Source organism: Vigna unguiculata, chromosome 9 (assembly GCF_004118075.2).
Source record: "Vigna unguiculata cultivar IT97K-499-35 chromosome 9, ASM411807v1, whole genome shotgun sequence".
Taxonomy (NCBI): Eukaryota; Viridiplantae; Streptophyta; class Magnoliopsida; order Fabales; family Fabaceae; genus Vigna; species Vigna unguiculata.
This window is the reverse complement of record NC_040287.1, coordinates 1,460,609-1,479,490: the sequence shown is the minus strand read 5'-3', so window position 1 is coordinate 1,479,490 and position 18,882 is coordinate 1,460,609. Positions and strand designations below refer to the sequence as shown.

The following is an 18,882-nucleotide window of genomic DNA, read 5'->3' as shown; positions in this document are numbered from 1 at the left end:
GACAAGAATATTTTATCATTTTATAACTTTATAGTCAATTAATAAAAAATCATAAGAAAAATATTTTTTGTGACTCTACTTCCATATTATTTTTATTGAGGATATCTTAGGCATTACAACATATGGTTATCCTAACATTATAAACTAATAGGAATGAAATAACAAGATTCCATTAGGATTTTGAAACAAAGTGGTTGGTTCAAAAAGACAAAAGAAAAATGTGTGTATTTCAATACTATAAATACATTCAATAAAATAATAATATTTTTTATCTACTCATTACATTACCTACTCATCTTAATCACTCCCTCATTCGTTATCTTATCTTAGATGGGAGGTGAAATATATTATTATCCATCTTTCTTCAGCATTCATGTTAGAAAATGTGTTGCTGATTTTATTTTTATCTAACATTTTACCTTTTATATATACCGATGAAATTTGAGATACTTTTCTATAGGGTGATATAGAAAAAGATAAATAGCAGAAAAAGTTTCCATAAAAAACGCATTTTTAAAATGCATTCCAATCTTAACCTTATCCAACCGCCACTCCCTTATCCTTTTTCCCTCCAAACCCATCACCAAACTCGCACTCTCCCCACTCCCAAACACCCTCCTCCACCCACCGCCACCGCCACCGCCGCCGTAGAACGCCGTTCTCCGTCCCAATGGATAGACCTCCTCCGACACCAAACCCAATCCTCTTCCTTTCACGACGCCATCGCCACCTACGCCGCCATGCTCGCAGCCGCCGCACCCCCCGACAACTTCGCCTTCCCCGCCGTTCTCAAGGCTGCAACCGCCGTCCACGACCTCAGCCTCGGGAAGCAAATCCACGCGCACGTGTTCAAGTTTGGCCACGCGTCCTCCGTTGCCGTGGCTAACACCCTTGTCAACTTGTACGGCAAATGCGGCGACCTCGCTGGCGCGCGCCGCGTGTTCGACGAAATCCCCGAGCGTGACCAGGTGTCTTGGAACTCCATGATCGCGACGATGTGTCGGTTCGAGGAGTGGGAGATGTCTCTGCACTTGTTTCGGTTAATGCTGTCGGAAAACGTGGAGTCCACTTCGTTCACGCTGGTCAGTGTGGCGCACGCGTGCTCTCACGTGCAGGGTGGCACGCGGCTCGGGAAGCAAGTGCACGCGTATACTCTGAGAAACGACAATTTGAGAACATATACCAACAATGCGTTGGTGACTATGTATGCGAGATTGGGGAGAGTTAGCGATGCTAAGGCGTTGTTTGACGTGTTTGATGGTAAAGACATTGTGTCTTGGAACACTATTATTAGTTCTCTTTCTCAGAATGATAGGTTTGAGGAAGCGCTGATGTATATGTACCTTATGATCGTTGATGGGGTTAGGCCTGATGGGGTTACACTGGCGAGTGTTTTGCCAGCTTGTTCTCAACTGGAGAGGTTGAGGATTGGGAAAGAAATTCATTGCTATGCGTTGAGAAATGGGGATTTGATTGAGAATTCGTTTGTTGGGACTGCGTTGGTTGACATGTATTGTAATTGCAAGCAGGCTGCTAAGGGTAGGTTGGTTTTTGATGGGGTGTTGAGGAGGACGGTGGCTGTTTGGAATGCCATGTTTGCTGGTTATGCTCGGAATGAGTTTGATGATGAAGCATTGAGATTGTTTATTGAGATGGTTTCTCAGTCTGAGTTTTGTCCCAATGCAACTACTTTTTCGAGTGTTTTGCCTGCTTGTGCGCGTTGCGAGAAGTTTTTGGACAAAGAAGGGATCCATGGTTACATTGTGAAGATGGGACTAGGGAAGGATAAGTATGTGCAGAATGCGTTGATGGACATGTATTCCCGGATGGGAAGGATTAAAATTTCCAAGATGATATTTGGTGACATGGATAGAAGGGATATAGTGTCTTGGAACACGATGATCACTGGCTGTGTTGTTTGTGGGCGGTATGATGATGCACTTAATCTTTTGCATGAAATGCAGAGAGTTCAAGGAGAAGATGGGAGTGACACATTTGTTCATTGTGAGGATGAGGAGAGCATTCTCCTGAAGCCGAATTCGGTAACTCTAATGACGGTGCTTCCAGGTTGTGCAGCCTTGGCAGCGTTAGGTAAAGGAAAGGAGATTCATGCTTATGCTGTTAAAGAAATGCTGGCAATGGATGTTGCTGTGGGAAGTGCATTAGTGGACATGTATGCAAAATGTGGTTGCCTGAACCTGGCCAGGATAGTCTTTGATCAAATGCCTATAAGAAATGTTATTACTTGGAATGCTCTTATCATGGCTTATGGGATGCATGGAAAAGGGGAAGAAGCTTTGAAGCTTTTTAGATCAATGACAGAAGGAGAAAGCAATAGAGAAGTAATAAGGCCCAATGAAGTGACCTATATTGCAATTTTTGCTGCTTGCAGTCATTCTGGGATGGTGGATGAAGGCCTTCATTTATTCCATACAATGAAAGCTAGCCATGGGATTGAAGCCAGAGCTGACCATTATGCTTGTCTTGTGGACTTGCTTGGTCGATCTGGTCGGATCAAAGAGGCCTGTGAATTGATCCACACTATGCCATCCAACTTGAACAAAATAGATGCATGGAGTAGTTTGCTTGGTGCCTGTAGGATTCACCAGAGTGTAGAAATTGGTGAAATTGCAGCTAAGAACCTGCTTCTCTTGGAGCCAAATGTAGCCAGCCATTATGTTCTACTGTCTAACATATACTCCTCAGCGGGGCTCTGGGAACAGGCAATAGAGGTACGGAAGAAAATGAAGGAAATGGGAGTAAGAAAAGAACCTGGTTGTAGTTGGATTGAGCATGGTGATGAGGTTCACAAGTTTTTGGCAGGGGATGGTTCACACCCACAGAGTAAAGAACTTCATGAGTATCTTGAAACTCTGTCCCAAAGAATGAGAAAGGAGGGCTATGTGCCTGACACTTCGTGTGTCCTTCACAATGTTGATGATGAAGAGAAAGAAACTATGCTATGTGGGCATAGTGAGAGACTGGCAATAGCTTTTGGCCTTTTAAATACCCTCCCAGGGACTACCATCAGGGTTGCCAAAAACCTTCGAGTTTGCAATGACTGCCATGTTGCCACTAAAATCATATCAAAGATTGTGGACAGGGAAATCATTCTTAGAGATGTTAGAAGGTTCCATCATTTCAAAAATGGAACTTGCTCTTGTGGGGATTATTGGTAAAACAAAGTGAACAGTAAAATATCAATTCTTTCTAATTATTCATCTCAGCCTCCTCCCTAACACCCTCTATTTTTCTTTCTCTCAAGTACCTTTCTCCACGACCTGGAGAAGTTGCAAAGAATCATTTCCAATAATCAATAATAATACTAAATATAATAATTAAAAAAATTTAAATTTAAACTAAATAATGTAATTTTATGAAATTCTTCCATTAGAAAAAAATTAGACATGAAATCTTAAGAATGAAGTGCCACGGGAGAACAAAAAAAATAAATTAGAACTACTGGTTAATTGCGGTCTCCCAGTTCTTTATCCCTATTCCTAAATTTTCCATGGTGTAACTACTGGTTGTATAACTGAAGTAAAGCATCTTGCTTGCATCTTTTACTCCACAATTTTTTACGTGCCCATGCCGTAATCTATAAACATCTTGCTGGCACCAATAGAGATCATTCTTCAGCAATTGAGAATGCTCTGGTGTATTGATCTATTATACATTTTTTGGAGATACTGATTTTACACATGTTTGGGTTTATGTTTGCATTTGGCATTAGAGCTTACCATGTATGAATTTATGACTTAATTGAATAATTAAACCCTGTTTCCTAATTTGTTGTTTTCTCATAATAGTTCACATCGATGTGTGGCCCCGAAACACGAAACTATTTTGGGTTAACGTGTTTTCATTCTCTCGATTGAGCTTTGCATATTGTCATGTGTCTTTAAACACTTGCCAGACTGTCATTCTCCTTCGTATGAAATTTTAGGATTCACACTTTCCATGAAAGGGGTTTATGTTGTCTTTTCCAGTTGAACTGTCATGGTTAAACTAGTGATTTGATTTCTTTCTATGCTTTCACTCTTTTTATTAATTTGCTTAGAACTTGACCAAGGTACAACACAAAACCTGGTAAGGTACAATATAATGAAGAATCTGCAGTTAATGGAAGTAGTGTTCTGGTGACAGCGATCACAGATATATACCGCAGTGTTAACAAAATTTCCTAACTATTCTCCTGGAAGTAGATTCGGGATCAGAACAGTATTTTCTCTTGGTACATATCTAATGCTTTGATAACTTTCTCCATCAACAATTTTCTGTGCAACCTATACCTGCATATGTGGCATTCACAGAGAAACCATAATTAGAGTTTTTAGGAATTAAGATGCCTCTGAAAAAAATTTAGAAGACTTTTGAAACTGCTAGATGATGTAAATATGGCATACTTAATTGCAGCTTCAAGTGTTCTCGTAGCATCTGTCATGGAATCTGCAATCATGATGCGTAAGCTAAGAATTAGCTTTTATCATGCAGTCCTGGAACTTTTGATAAACTTTGGTCTTACATGTACTAACTCCAGGTTAACCAGAATATACCCCAAAACATTTTCAAGCTCACGTGTACTACTTATAGAAGAAAACTTAAGAGGCTTATGTATACCATTTTCAGGATAATATATACTTATATATATATATATATATATATATATATATATATATATATATATATATATTCTCACAAAGCAATCATTGCATAATACAAATTATTACGACAATTAGTTCTGTGTAGCTACTTTCTAGAACAAGGCTACAAACATCACATTTACCTAGCAATTTCTGGTCTTGCTTAGAGGTTGTACCAAATCCGGAGAGCATTTTTTGGCATTCATTTTGCAACTCCTTCACTGCCTCTCTTTCCACACTAGGGATTGGAGGAACATCCCCGTCTGACCAACTTGGCAATGTTCGTGCTGCAGCTATGACTGCTCCATCAACAAAAGTATCACCATCCTTTGATAGATCGTCTGCCAAAAATGTCATATTAATAATCTAAATAATGCCAATTTGAAGAGATATAAGTGTAACATAGCAGATTCCAGAAAGAAAATTCATATTGCTCATACTGTTATGGTAATACTCTTCACGAAGGCCAGATATATTGAAGATTGACAAGAAGGAATCCAAATGAATACGTGCATTGCCTGAGAATTGTACCTCATCCCATGGATTCTGCAATTTAAGCAACTCTCAGAACTACATTTCAAAAACTTAAGTATATAAACCAAATAATTAGAAGTTTGAATGAATTGTTCATCACAAGAAAAAATCAATAGCGAAATCATAATATAAATAATTCAAAGAAGCACTTTCATGTGTCATACTTCAAAGTGACCATTGGAAGTACATATCAGAATGGTTATATAAACTTAAATCATTTAACTGAATTTTCCTAGAGTTACATGGAAAACTAACTCTTTTAACATTGAGACTAAGGTTAGTGAAAGATGTGATTGAGATTATTGAATGAATAAAGTGTGGCATCATAACAAAGGTGAGAGGAGTTAAGAAAGACAATCAAGGAGAAGATACATTTTCTTGATGTCGATTAAAAATAGTGTCGAAGAAAGCTGCCATGGTGGTTCAACAACCAAGACACTCTACATGGTTGACTGTGAGCTCTGTAATGGATTCTATTTAATGTATACTTTCGTGGGTCTCTACCCACACAAATATTCAGGATAAAGAACAAAAGGATATAGAAATCCCATTCATCAAGATTTAATGGAAAGAAAATTACCACAGGTGATGAAAATCCATATCTTTGCATGTAAACGTCGTTCTTCTGCGAACTCATGTAATTAACTGTCATCTGTTACAATTTTGGACAGTATAATCAGGGTGTCCATGTCTTGGTGAATAATACAATACAAATGATAAAATAAACATCGAAGCAAATATTTTAGTTACACCAACATAAAAGCATATATGCTCTAAAAGAATTCTATCTAACGAATAAAATAACTAATTAATATTTCAAGTTTATGAACATAAAGTCATGATTATATGCAAGCTATCAATATGAATTTGTGACGTAAGATGTTTAACTTTATAGGGAAACATGGATTTCATTTCTCACTTCAATTTCATTATTTCCCCTCCTCCCCATTCCATTAGTGTTTTTAGCTATAGCAAGATCCTAAAATTTAGACTATGGACTTAATTCAACCTCACAAACCTCCTTGTAAGTTGTAATTATGTCGTATCTTTACTTGATGCGGGGCTAAATGCAACTATATCTTCCAACGCAAGAAATTGTGGACCTTTGCTCTCTTTTCTGGTTTTAGATGCATGTATCTATAGCATAAGGTGAGAATTTTCATTTAGCAGCTATCCTCTTTAGATGACTTTTTCGTCTAGCTTTTTCTGAGCATTTTGGTTGACCAGTTCTTATGGGGGTTTCTTGAACAAATATGCAAAGGGACTGCAGAGCCTTCTTGAGTTAATAATCCTTTTTAGATCCTTTTTGAAGTAATAATGATGATTTCCTTTTATGTTTTTTTCCTGTTAATTGTGTCAGTGTAAGTGTGTGTTGCTCTGTAACTTTAGGAGGCTTAGTCATCCTATTCTTCTTCTGTTCTTTCTTTTTCTTTCCTTTCTTTTTCCTAAGTGAAGTTAATTGTTACAGGACTACACCCTGGAGAATACTGGAAGATTGCGATAAATAAAATGTTATTCCTTACCAATCAAATGATAAAAAATATATTACATACAAATACATCTAGGAGATAAACGACACCTGTGTATAAAATAAACTATTAGGATATTTACATGCAATACTAATTATAGTTATTTCCTAAGAGAAGTTCCAGCATGCTTTAAATACATTGAACATATTTATCACAAAAAAAATCAAATAGCTTACCTCATCTCCCTTTCTAACACGATGTCCAGCATTTATGAGAACCTCAAGCATCCTGTCCTTGAAACGCCAATGGAAAAAACAATTTGGCTCAAATGAATGGTTCAGCATATCTGAAAAACAAGACCATATTAATTACTTAGCTTAGTTTTAAGTTGTAAAAATAAACACTGCCACCACATGAAATATATACAAATAAACTATTCCAAATTTTTGGCCAATTCTTCACCTCTACCATATTGCTTTGTTTTCTTTTTCTGATAAGTAAAGTGATATAAAAAGAAAAAGACAATTTCAAGGAAATAGAGTTCGTTTACTTGCATAATTTGTTGCATAAAAATGTGATAGTTGTTCTAATTTTTTCAGAACTTCAAATAAAATCAAATTTAATATAAAAGAAAGCCGATGAGAAAATGAAAGGTTCACAGCTAACTCACAATCCATACTATTAGTTCCAATCATTCAACAAACTTCATTTCTAAAATTCACATTATCAAAAATAGAAAAGAAATAAATTCCCCCAAGAGAATGTAACTAAGCATGTTATACAATTTTTTCCTCTGCTTAAAGAGTCAGAAAAAAAACATTCCATGCATATTGAACAAATCAAACAGCGAAATTTTTTAAGTTCTTCTTTGTAATATATACTCCTATTATAAATTTATAGTAATGAAAAATGGCTTTGTAATGTTTATTTTTCCAGTTTTATATTTTTCTCATTTCTAGAATTTCTCCTGAAACAGGTAAATGACATCAAAATAAACAAACTCCTTAAGAAAATAGAACTACAGTGAAATTCAAAGATAAAGTATCCCATTTGACTATATGACTGCATGAAAGGTATAACATTTAGTCAGAGTTAGGTGAACTGAGCTCACCAGCATAAGGAATCAGCATGTTTGCTTCTTGATTTAGCGCACCAACTCTCATTTGCATGTTAATACATCGTGACTGTGCAATACTCACTGCCCAAATGAACCTTTGTGGATCACGAGCAAGACGCTTTATTTTAAGGGGTGCTTCATTGTGCTAAACAAGATCAACACAAATTGTTAAGAATATATCATAAGTTTTTCAAAATGGAGGACTAACTAATCAAGTAAGAATTTGCTCTTTACCCAATTCTTGTGCCAGAATTCTAAGGCTCGTTGTTGCTGTTTTCTAATAGTGGAAGCAAGATTGGGATCCTGTAGCTCCAAAAGTTCTTCCTAGATATACAGATCAATATATGGGATGACATAAAACTATAACTAAAACTGTATTGTAAGTTTCAAATAAAGCAATTCAAATGCATGTCAATGCATACCTCTGAAGCCAGAAGTAGGCTAGTGCACTCATCTGCACTTGGTAAGAAGTCACCATACAATTGCCAGAAGTTGCCTTCACAGTCAAATGCAAATAGGAGAAGGGATGCCAACCTTAGGTCCCAATCTGTCTGCCATAAAGATTTACACAATTGCATTAGGCAGATGACCAGAACATCTTTTACTTTTGTAGCAGGTACAACAATTAAAACAAAGGATGACACATACGTATTTATCATCAAGAGCAAAAAACAACCGAGCAAATTTGGTTATATCTTATTATGAACTAATGAACTTAGAGGAGAATTGCAAATACCTCTGGATTTGTTGAGTTAATAATATCAAATATTGGATGATCCAAGGGAATTATATCCGGAAAAAACATCCATGGGAGCTTCTTGCTTATGGTTAACATCAATTCAAGAGGAATTTCCATTATAACCTGCCCAACTTCATTAGAGAAATCATCCATGGACAGCTACTAAAATTATAATCATAAAGGACATGATACAAATAACTAAATATGTAAAAAATTGTATATTTTGACATTAGATGCAATCATTTTCACTTGTTCCACTACCAGCGGTTTGAAAAGGCTACATATCTGGTAGAACTTAAGTGATGTATCAGCCCTTGTGGCAACTAGCAATATTAAATGAAGTCACTCACCCTTGCTCGGCGAAGAGGCTCTACATCTTTGGAAGCATACACACCAAAACCATCTGGCCCTTCTTTAAATTGAACACCATAAGCTCGCATGCTTCGGACATACCCAATCTTGTAGAAGTCAGGATCCACAGGCTCCAACTAGAGGAACAAATAAATTAACAAAAAAGAAAATAAAAAAACATTTCATCAAACAGAAACCCCTTGAAGAATTCTTTAAAAGGCTGGCCGTTTGAGAAAGAAGGTATTGAATCTTAATATGCATAAAAGCAGATCAAATTAGAAACAACCCTCTCTACCACATTAAGAGTTATAAACATAAAAACGCATAAAATTATAGAAATAGCATTCACTGTAACGTATTAAGTGTTGTGAACATAAAAGTATCAAATACGTTTACTATATATTAAAATCTAGTTGCAATATATTTATCAAGACAATGTTCTAACTAGAAATGTGTAAGCTCCCTTTCAACTTTGTTTCCCGCCCATTCCCCCTACTTTGCTGTGTCGTTGTTAATATCATTGTTATTCAAGATTTCCGATGGTCATAGCCATATCTAGTCTCTCCATTTAAAACTTCTCTCTCTAAAGTTTCATCTTTTCTTAGCATCTTTTGTTCAGGTTCTCCTGCTTCTGGGGTAAGCCTTATTTTTCTACATTTTTTTTTCTGCTTCTCAATATAAAAGCCGTCTTTTCTTGCCACCTTTTTCGCTTCTCACTGTAAAACCCTATCTTGTTACCACATTCTTCTACTTTTCTTAATCTCAATATGCACATGTATCTATATCAACTTCTTAGTAATAGTCATGAACTATACGGATGGAGCTATATGGATGGAATTGGCACATACACCATTACAGTATTTAAATCCACTTTGTTACATGCATAAAGACAACCACAAACTAACTAATCACAGAAAAAGCATCATTACATAGGACTTATATCAATAAAATTTTCTCTAATCACTTCTGCAAGAAAAAGTGAATTGAGTTTGTCGTATAAGTTAAATAACTTATGCAGCTTAGCTCTCAAAAAAGATGGACCAAGGTATATTCTGACAAGCTTCTCCATAAGTACTTATACAAGGAGGAAAAAACGCTCGTGAAATGAGATTCTCTATAAAAGTTCAAATTAGATTATCACGTTTATAAAAACTACTTTTCTAAATCTTTATATAAGACTAACAAATGGCTCCCGTCTCCAAGCATGCTTAAGTATTGTGGACATCAAAGCACATCGAACTAAGGAAACAGCAAATACACAAACTGTTCATAGGTGTCAGTCAGTGCCAAAACATCAAAACAACAGCTAACTGCAAATAAGCAAGGGGCAAAACAGGAAACACAAAAAATGGGATTTACCTCAGACGGTGACTCTTCTTCAACTTGGGGAGGCTGAAACAGGGGAAATGGGGATTTAGCAACCAAAGCTTTAATAGGTTGTGCTTTGTTTTCAGCAAGAGTCCCAAAGGAGTAAGAGGGTCGCCAGAAAAAGCCACTGCGCAAGCCCTTGAACTGTTGAGAAAGAAAACATGGTTGGAAAGATGTTCAGAGTGAAGAGACAGAAAATGGATGGAAAAAGGAAAGAAATTGGAACCTGGGTATTGGAGAAAACGGTGTGGGTTGGCTGGTAAAGAGGAAAAGAAGCCATTGGATAATGAAAATGGAAAGAAGCACTGAGTTAAAGCATGTGAGCACAGTAACAGTAGTAACACGGAGCAGAGTGTAGGCAGAAGAATATGAATAGAGAGAACGTTATCCTGTCTTTGCCTCCACCAACTTATGTAAATTGCCTTTTAATCATAATAATAGATATTAAATTGCAATTTAATAATAGTATACAGAATTTATTTGAAATGGAAAACGAAATATTTTTTTTTTAATTTTACTGTTTAATTAGTATTTAGGGATAAAATTGAAACTTTGCTATATTTTCAAGCACCAAATTTACTATTCTATTTTTTTTACACTTATGCATGTGTAATAATTTTTGCTTTCTTTAGTAGGATTTATGGTAAAATTTTGTTTTTATGAGTATATTTTTATGCTGGATTACTTTATGAGTATTTAATTAGTTATTTTTAAATTGGTTTAAAGACAATGATACTTTCAATTTTTTTTTTTACTTCGATCATTTATTTTCTGATGTGGCTTAGTGTGAATCATTGATTAATATACTATTATTTTTTTCTTTGAAGAAATTAATGATTCACACTAAGTCACAAAAAGTACAAGTTGGGAGTCAAAGTATAATTTTCCATTGGTTTAATACCACTTTTGCTTTTAATATAGGGTTAAATATGTTTTTAGTCCTTCAACTTTTATTGAAAATTGTAATTAGTTCCTCTTGGAAACCCTAAACCAATTTAGTCCCTTACTTTAAAAAATGCGTAGATTTACTCCTTTAAACCAATTTTTGTTAAGTCTATTTAATGTTTCAAACGCGTTTATCAACTAACATTGAAGTGAACATGTATCAAACGGTGTAAAAAATCTAAAATACTATAATAAAATATGTTTGAAACGTCAATAAACTTAATAAAATTTGGTTAAAATGACTAAATTCATTCATTTACAAAGTTGAGGAACTAGATTGGTCTAAGGTTTAATTTCAATTTTCACTAAAAGTCAAAGGACCAAAAACATATTTAACCCTTTAATATATTTTGAAATTATTTAATATTTAATATTTTCTTTTTCTTTTTGATGTAGTTTTCATATTTTGTAAAAAATGAGTTAATACGATCATTTAATTAAATTGGTGTTGATATTGGTTAGAGGGTGATAGTGTGATAATATAATCCACACGTAATATCGAAGGATTAATGTCTCATTGGATAACTCACTCATAACGACAATGACATATGTCATTTACACGTAAATAACTCCGTTGGATTAGACAATAATACCAGTGTCATTTACAATGTCACTTCACTATCCTTTAAACCACATTATTATTAAATTATCATTAATTTAACAGGTGAGATCACATTAATTTTTTTTTATAAAAAGACACATCGAAAAAAAATAATTAAGTTATCATATTAATTCCAGATATTTTATAAGAAAAAAAAAGGAAAAATACATTAAATGATAAAAAAAAAACAAATTACAAAGAGTTCTCTTATCAAGAATGGCTGCTTATAATATATAAAACAATAAAGACAAGAAATTAATAAGACTAACTAAATTGACTAACAAAGATAAACAGAGATAACACAATAGGCCACATTAAATAATTTCAACAAATGTTAAGAACAAAAGATATTTACTCAGCTTTATTACATCAATTAGCTTGTTTAGCACTTCTCTTATCTAGCACATAATTATGGCCAACATTTATTACAAGGTGATTCTACAATTTTAGAGAAACAATCTTCAATGGCACTTTGTGAAGTAATTCGGAGTTTCCTTTACAAGTAATTCTTATTGGAGAATACCAGTACCATAAGTTTTTGCTTATTCGAAAAGAACGTGATAGATTGAAGATAACTTTGAGCAGATTTGATTACCCTTACGAACTTTTATTAGGAATGGTCGATGAGATATTCGATTGGTGAACCAAAAATTATATTTAGGCCACAAAGAAGAAGCAGAGTGATGTCCTTATATTGACAACTTGGTATCAATGTTGTCATAAGTTGTTCTCTAACATCACATGGATCCTTATTCTCTATCTAATGTAATACATGTACATCTCAAAAGTTCTATTTACAAACTGTGGAAAATGGAAATTATTCTATGCAGAAAATTTCTGTATGCATTCCAATCGTTCGCATAATTACCCTACAGTAAAGTACTGATCTTCCCTCGTTGTCAAATGGATTCAAATCCACATAGCCAGACCTGTTATAATCCATCTCTCAAATGGATTCTATAGTGCAACGAGTTTCTTTGACTACTTTTAGCTTATCATGTGTATGTCTGCAGGCAGAATACAGATAATGGTAAAATAAGAAGATTGTTCCCCATAAAAGCTGTCTCAAATGCAGTAAATTAGTTGAAGGACAAAATGTTAATGCAGTTCCTTATACATGTTTTCACCTTGATAACTTATGTGGACCATTTATGCAGTAATTTACTAAGTAAAACATCAATTCTAATCAAAGAACAATATCAGATAAACTTGAACTGCATCTAAGTTTTGTCTTTGGTTAATAGGTGAAGAGATATGAATATACCTTACGCGGTGTCTTCTTGTCGCAAAGGCTGAGCTTCAGCATGAACTACATTATTTTGCTGGTCCAGTGGCATGTATTGTGACATGATAGCCATGATCTCGGAATCCATGTAAGACTACAAAAAAAAGACACATAAATTAATATAGTTATTGGTGATAATTTGGATTTCCAATTTAACATGAACTTTGTGTAACATTATTTGTAGTTGAGAATGAATTAGGCTTACCCGGAGCCTATATTTGTAGAACACGTAACCAGCTAGACTAGCGCCCACAACAACTGCTATGACCACAAAGGCAAGGAACCGTCCAAATCGTGATCCACTTCTTTCTGCGTGAGAAAGAAAGCAAAATTCTAATCATAAACAAAACTGAATTTTCTTTAGAAAACATTAGTTATGGTGGTGAGATCACAAATTGACAGTAGTAATAATAGCAAAGCAACAGATGGGCTTTAATATCTTACCAATACAGACATCTTGTTCCTTTATATATAGAAGATTTCCCTTGCATTTACAATCGTAACCACCCCAAGTGTCCTTGCAGCTGCAGCCATCACACTGACAAACACTTCTTTCCTTACATTCGTCAATATCTGAATAAGATCAAAACACGTTTTTAGGTAGATTTATATATTTAAAAAATTGATCGTTCGAAGAAAACAACATTTGTTTAATTGCTTGCCACAGTAAAATCGAATGTTACCTTCGCATTTATAACCATCCCCAGTAAACCCAACCGGGCATTGACAACCGTTCGCCTTGGAGTCCTTCATTTATACAGAAGGGAATTCAGTTAGCCAAGAGGGATGTAAAGGAAAGTGGTAGAATAAGTCTTTTTCAATAATCAGAAGATAAAATGAAAGTTAGGTTATGCAGTACTGAACTGAGCAAGCTGAGAAAGTAACTCCATTTTTAGTTTCTGACCAACAACCACCATTGTTTATAGAACACCTTGCAGGTCCAAAAGCTGTCATATAAGGAAAAGAATACAAACCTCAGAAACGTAATGAACCAGAACATATAACTCTCGAATACAGAAGCAAAACATTTTGCCTCTTATTATGGACCGTGCAACGACTCTTTTAGTAGTTTGGTCATTTTAATATGCATTAACCCATCCATAGTATTTGAATATTTTATTAATTTATTCTCTAGCAGCCATAGGTAACACTGACACACAAGGCTCTTCAAAGAGAAACAGAGATGAGATGACTGGCTTGAATAAATCAATTCTAGCAATATTAAAATGGGGCTTTTATATTTTCAAAAGCCTTCTGTATAAGTTAAACCAAGCAACCTAGTACTGAATTGTCGTTATTCACAAAAGATTAACTTAATAACGGAACTTTTCATTATGAATGCAGTGCTAATTAAAGTGAAAATTGACCACATAACGATTTACGAATAAATAGTAATAGTAATTCTCATACAGTGTTAAACATGAATTCATATTCCCTCGCCTTTTTTTCCTTAAGTAAATCAATCTAGACCACAAATAAGAATGTTTAAGGGGAGAGGATATACCGATCTTCATCAGAATTTGAGTAAACATCCATTTGTATTTGGATTTCGATTACAATATAAAACAAATTTTCTCAATGATGAAAGTTGCATATGGATGGCTTCTAAATCATAGAAGTGCTTTAATCTCTGGCTCCCATAGCCATCTTGTTGTATGAGAAAAGAGAAACGAATATTTTGATATTCTAAAATAACTTTTTAGATTGGAAAATGCATACCTTCACATGTAGTATAACCATCACCCTTATACTGAACACCGTTCACAACAGGGCACTCGCAAACTCTTCCCCTGAACGTGTCCTGAATAAAAGTATAAAGTCTAAGTTTGTAGTCAATCATAAGCAGACACACATGGCTACCATACAACATGTCCAATGATTCTAACTTGGGGAAGGGAAACGGTAACAGCAATTCCTTATTTTTTTTACCTTGCAAGCAGTTATGTTAGCCTTTTTGTCTTCCCAGCATCCTCCATTTCTTTCAAGACACTCATTAGTCTCAACATCTGGTAAACTCAAACCAGGATGTACAATTTAGAATATTACACATTAGACTTTTAGAACTAGAAGAGTCAATCATCAGTGAAATTCATATAATAAGATATCAAGCACACTAACCTCCACTTAAACAAACTGAAGGTTCAGTAGTCTCCTTAAACCCAGAACATACAGCCTTCAGTACAGCAGTTCTCTCCAATTTTCCTTTAGACGAGATGAATATAATATTCAGAAATCAGATATATCAGGCATGTTCATATAAAGGATAGTTGAAGTTGACGTACAACATAAGCATCCTCTACATTACACCAATAACAAATTTAGACATTCAATTCAACTAAAATAAAAAGCATAGAGCCCATAATATACAAGCAAGAGATAAAGGAATGGAAGAAGATCATACAGAAGAACAAAACTACATTAGAGAGCACTAAAGAAGTTCTAAACTACACCAATCTGCCTCGAGTGAGAAAGAAAACCAAGTTTTTCAATAACTTAAAGGCAGAGTCAAAGCCCTAAATTCACAAACAAGAATTAGGTTGACGCCCGAAATCAAATTAAAATTTTCCGTGAGTCATAACTAGTTTTCGGACAATGAAACATGTCCTTTTGCATTAACAGAAAAAATGTTCTCCATTTACGTCTCGGGAGATGATCACGGTGGTTGATGCTCTAGTTTTAGACAGAAGCATTGCATAGTTGAAATTCACGGAGATTTTCTGGACCCTTAAAACAGGATTTTGATAGCCAATTTCAATAAAAGAACGCATAGGTCACTCATACATTTTTGGAAATCAGTAAAAGCATGACTTGTTCAATTTACTTGATTTCATGTGGGACTTAAGTAACTAACCTCTATACTGGACATTGTTCAAAACCAATGTGGGCAAAATGGTGATGTCACCACGAGATCCTCTACCGATCTGAATATCACAAATGAAACACGAGTACATCAATTATTGAATTATGTAATCGCCTGGATTTGGTACTTCATTTTATACTGTAGCCCTTTTTATGACAGTTATAACATTTTTTTATTTAATTTTTCTAAAGACATAGCAATAAATATTAAAATGTGACCTGGACTTGTTGCTCATTCTTTAGCACTTCATTCTCCACATCCGCTTCAGGATCACCCATGCATTTTTTAATTTTCTCCATAGGCAGATCTGTAGCATTAAGATTTAACTTTCACAATAGAAGAGAAAACTATTTTTTGACTCAACAGCATCAAAAAGTAATATTTACCCAATGATTTCATCACTTCCTCAGCACAATCTTTGCTGTATCTTTTCTCCTTCATAGAACATCTGACATGGAAATCTGTCACATAATCCCACCAGACCCATGAACGGTTGCTCTCATTGGCAACCCTATGGACACACAGCTGCCTCAAATTTTCATACACCACATCCTTTCCTTCATATCCCTCTCCAAAATCCTTCTCTGGATCCGGGGCACAATATCTCCCATGGTTTATACACTGCGATTTACACTGACTGCTAAGAATGAAGGGCGGTGGACAAAACCACGTTATATAGTGTGGTGTGAACAAGGTGTAACCACCCCTCTCAAGAATCTGAGCATGACCCTTAAAATTCTTCACGAAATTCATCTGTTCGTCACAACGAGCTCCACATTCATCATTGCTGTTGGTCCAAAACTCATACTCAACTCTGTTATCAGGGTGAGGTACTGACTCTCTCCAGTCAATTCTCAGCAAAACTTCATCTTTGTTATTCAAAGCCTCCTTCAACGAATCACCGAATGATTTTTCTATCAGAGCTGATGGAATCATAATCTTCTCGATATATCCATCAGCATCAGAGCTCTCCTCCGGAGAATCCATGGTTATAAGAGACTCATCAATGCTGTCAGTCACCAAAACTGCTGCAGCTCCAGCTAGTTGTGCATGCCAAACCTTCAAGGCAAAATAACACTCTACAAATGCAAATAACTTTCCCAGTAAGCATCACAAAAATATGGATGTGAAGAATAATAATAGAAAAGGATTCTTGAAGCTCCCATGAAATGCTTCGGAGCCATGTTCTTTTGTTGCGTTAAGGACTCATTAAAAGAAAGATCCAAGAACCTGTTTAGAAGAGCTTATTTATAGTTTTATACGGACCTATCATAAGACAAACACTTGTGTAAAACATTTGGAATAAGATTCCGTAAGTTAAAAATTAATTTTATGAGAAATTAATATTAGAGACTCTTTGTAAGTTAGTTTATTATTTTATCTATGAATTAATTTTAACATATAAAATTAGTTTATTTTATTTTTCTTTCATATTTTGTTCTGTTTATAACTCCCGAAATTTATTTTCCTCCGGTATATAAACAGTTTATACAAATTGAACTTACGTGATAAGCGCTTAATTAAGCCATTAATCCGAACGGGAGAAGAAAGCCAAATTAAGAAGAAACAATGACTACCAGTCGAAAAAAGAAAGAGCAGGACTTCATTTCTCTTCATATTTCACTAAAATATAAGAAACTCAATAAAAAGAGAAAACATAACAAGAAAAAACAACAGGATCAATTAACAGATAAACATATTCCATACTAGAATCAAAGTATAAACTATCAACGAACATAACTAGTATCAGAACACACCAGACAAAAAAAATAAATAAATCATGTAACAGTAAATTAACACGGCGTGAATGAAACACGAAGCACGCACAATGAACGAATCAAAGTCAACGAAGACAAAACCGAAGAAACAGATAGATACACATATAGATTGATAGATATATAGATAGATACCTCCGCGATCAAGAAGAACAATAGTAGGACGATAGGACTGAAGTTTGAAGGGCTTATCTCCGTCGAAGACCTTACAACCGTGCGAGCCTTTGGCTGGATACACCACAGAGCCAACGATGAATCCTCCGTAGTCAGGAAGGCCAAAGTTACCGATGGCGCCGTCACGTTTCGTCCGCATCTTGTGCGGCGAAAGAACAGTTATGCTGCTCTTCTCCACCACAAACCGCGCGTCGACAAGAATCAGCCACGCCGCAAACAGAGTGACGGCCGCAGCCTCAGCAACGCACAGTCTCATGGTTAATTTGCGTTTGTGATGTCAGTGAAGAAGAAGAAGCAGAGCAGAAGAAGAAGAAGAAGGAGGAGGAGAAGGCGTGTGGTTGAAGATTGTGTAACTGTCTGGGTCGCACCGGTGAAAACGTTTGCTTAGAGAGAGAGAAACAGAGAGAGTGTGTGTGTCGTTTAATGGTGCGGAGGTTTGCGTTTCGCAATCAAACGGTGACGTAAAGCGAGGGTAAACAACAGGTGAAAGGAAGAGGAGGTGGTGGACGGAGTCAGGGGAGCTACCTCTACAGAAACAGACACACACGCGCGCCAACACAACACACACTTCTTTTTTTTCTTTTTCTTTTTATTTTGTTACGTGAATCAGAATTTATATATCTTTTCTCCATGGAGGAAAGTCTTTGTCGCCTTTTTATTTTTAATTAATACAAATTATTAATAAAGTATTTAAATTTCTATTTATTTTATATGTTTGTCTCAAGTGTTTTTATTTTAAAAATAGTAATGTTTATTTTAAATTTAACCGAACTTGTTCGATGTCATTGCTGTAAAGATGCAAATTTATAAAGTCTGCTTAACTCAAAAAAATTGACAAAAAAAGTTTTATGGACAAAAAAAACACTGAATAAAAACCAAAAGCTTTTAGAAACTGACAAAATATATTGGTAAACGTGTGTAAAATTGTCTTAACTTATTCAGTAATTTTGAATCTGATTTATTAAAGTTTTGAGCATGTATAAAATATTTCCAACTTAAGCAATCTTATCTGACTTCTGAA

At 35.1% G+C, this 18,882-nt stretch overlaps 3 protein-coding genes across 3 annotated transcripts; 1 reads left to right on the top strand and 2 right to left on the bottom strand.

The window, feature by feature from the left end:
* Positions 1–300: 300 nt before the first annotated feature.
* On the top strand, positions 301–3,219 carry LOC114162521 (pentatricopeptide repeat-containing protein At3g57430, chloroplastic). The gene has a single exon (XM_028046443.1). It carries the CDS (start codon positions 519–521, stop codon positions 3,177–3,179), a length of 2,661 nt encoding a protein of 886 aa, XP_027902244.1. The 5' UTR covers positions 301–518; the 3' UTR covers positions 3,180–3,219.
* Positions 3,220–4,020: 801 nt separating this feature from the next.
* Positions 4,021–10,618, bottom strand: LOC114162322 (protein PLASTID TRANSCRIPTIONALLY ACTIVE 14). Its single transcript, XM_028046171.1, has 13 exons — positions 10,448–10,618; positions 10,213–10,365; positions 8,853–8,990; positions 8,500–8,625; positions 8,186–8,314; positions 7,998–8,087; positions 7,758–7,908; positions 6,883–6,992; positions 5,758–5,829; positions 5,084–5,189; positions 4,787–4,984; positions 4,407–4,449; positions 4,021–4,292 (listed from the first exon to the last, which is right to left on the bottom strand). The coding sequence occupies exons 1-13, from the start codon at positions 10,499–10,501 to the stop codon at positions 4,214–4,216; spliced, it is 1,449 nt and encodes a 482-aa protein (XP_027901972.1). The 5' UTR covers positions 10,502–10,618; the 3' UTR covers positions 4,021–4,213.
* A 1,759-nt stretch (positions 10,619–12,377) lies between these two features.
* On the bottom strand, positions 12,378–18,454 carry LOC114163894 (vacuolar-sorting receptor 6-like). Its single transcript, XM_028048272.1, has 13 exons — positions 17,823–18,454; positions 16,299–16,991; positions 16,131–16,219; positions 15,904–15,973; positions 15,171–15,254; positions 14,982–15,058; positions 14,772–14,853; positions 13,917–13,999; positions 13,736–13,799; positions 13,497–13,625; positions 13,258–13,361; positions 13,032–13,146; positions 12,378–12,774 (listed from the first exon to the last, which is right to left on the bottom strand). The coding sequence occupies exons 1-12, from the start codon at positions 18,115–18,117 to the stop codon at positions 13,033–13,035; spliced, it is 1,884 nt and encodes a 627-aa protein (XP_027904073.1). The 5' UTR covers positions 18,118–18,454; the 3' UTR covers positions 12,378–12,774; position 13,032.
* Positions 18,455–18,882: the final 428 nt, after the last annotated feature.

Bases quoted from the DNA above. Each gene is read 5' to 3' on its own strand.
- LOC114163894 (XM_028048272.1), bottom strand. From the start codon at position 18,117: ATGAGACTGTGCGTTGCTGAGGCTGCGGCCGTCACTCTGTTTGCGGCG. The intron at 13,800-13,916 runs GTTCAGTACTGC...GTATAAATGAAG, and splicing joins TTACTTTCTCAGCTTGCTCA to GACTCCAAGGCGAACGGTTG. The intron at 13,147-13,257 runs GTAAGCCTAATT...TTTTTTTTGTAG, and splicing joins TCTACAAATATAGGCTCCGG to TCTTACATGGATTCCGAGAT.
- LOC114162521 (XM_028046443.1), top strand. From the start codon at position 519: ATGCATTCCAATCTTAACCTTATCCAACCGCCACTCCCTTATCCTTTT.
- LOC114162322 (XM_028046171.1), bottom strand. From the start codon at position 10,501: ATGGCTTCTTTTCCTCTTTACCAGCCAACCCACACCGTTTTCTCCAAT. The intron at 6,993-7,757 runs GTGAGCTCAGTT...CTTGTTTTTCAG, and splicing joins CATGCTGATTCCTTATGCTG to ATATGCTGAACCATTCATTT. The intron at 4,450-4,786 runs GTAAATGTGATG...TCATGATTGCAG, and splicing joins GCAAGACCAGAAATTGCTAG to ATTCCATGACAGATGCTACG.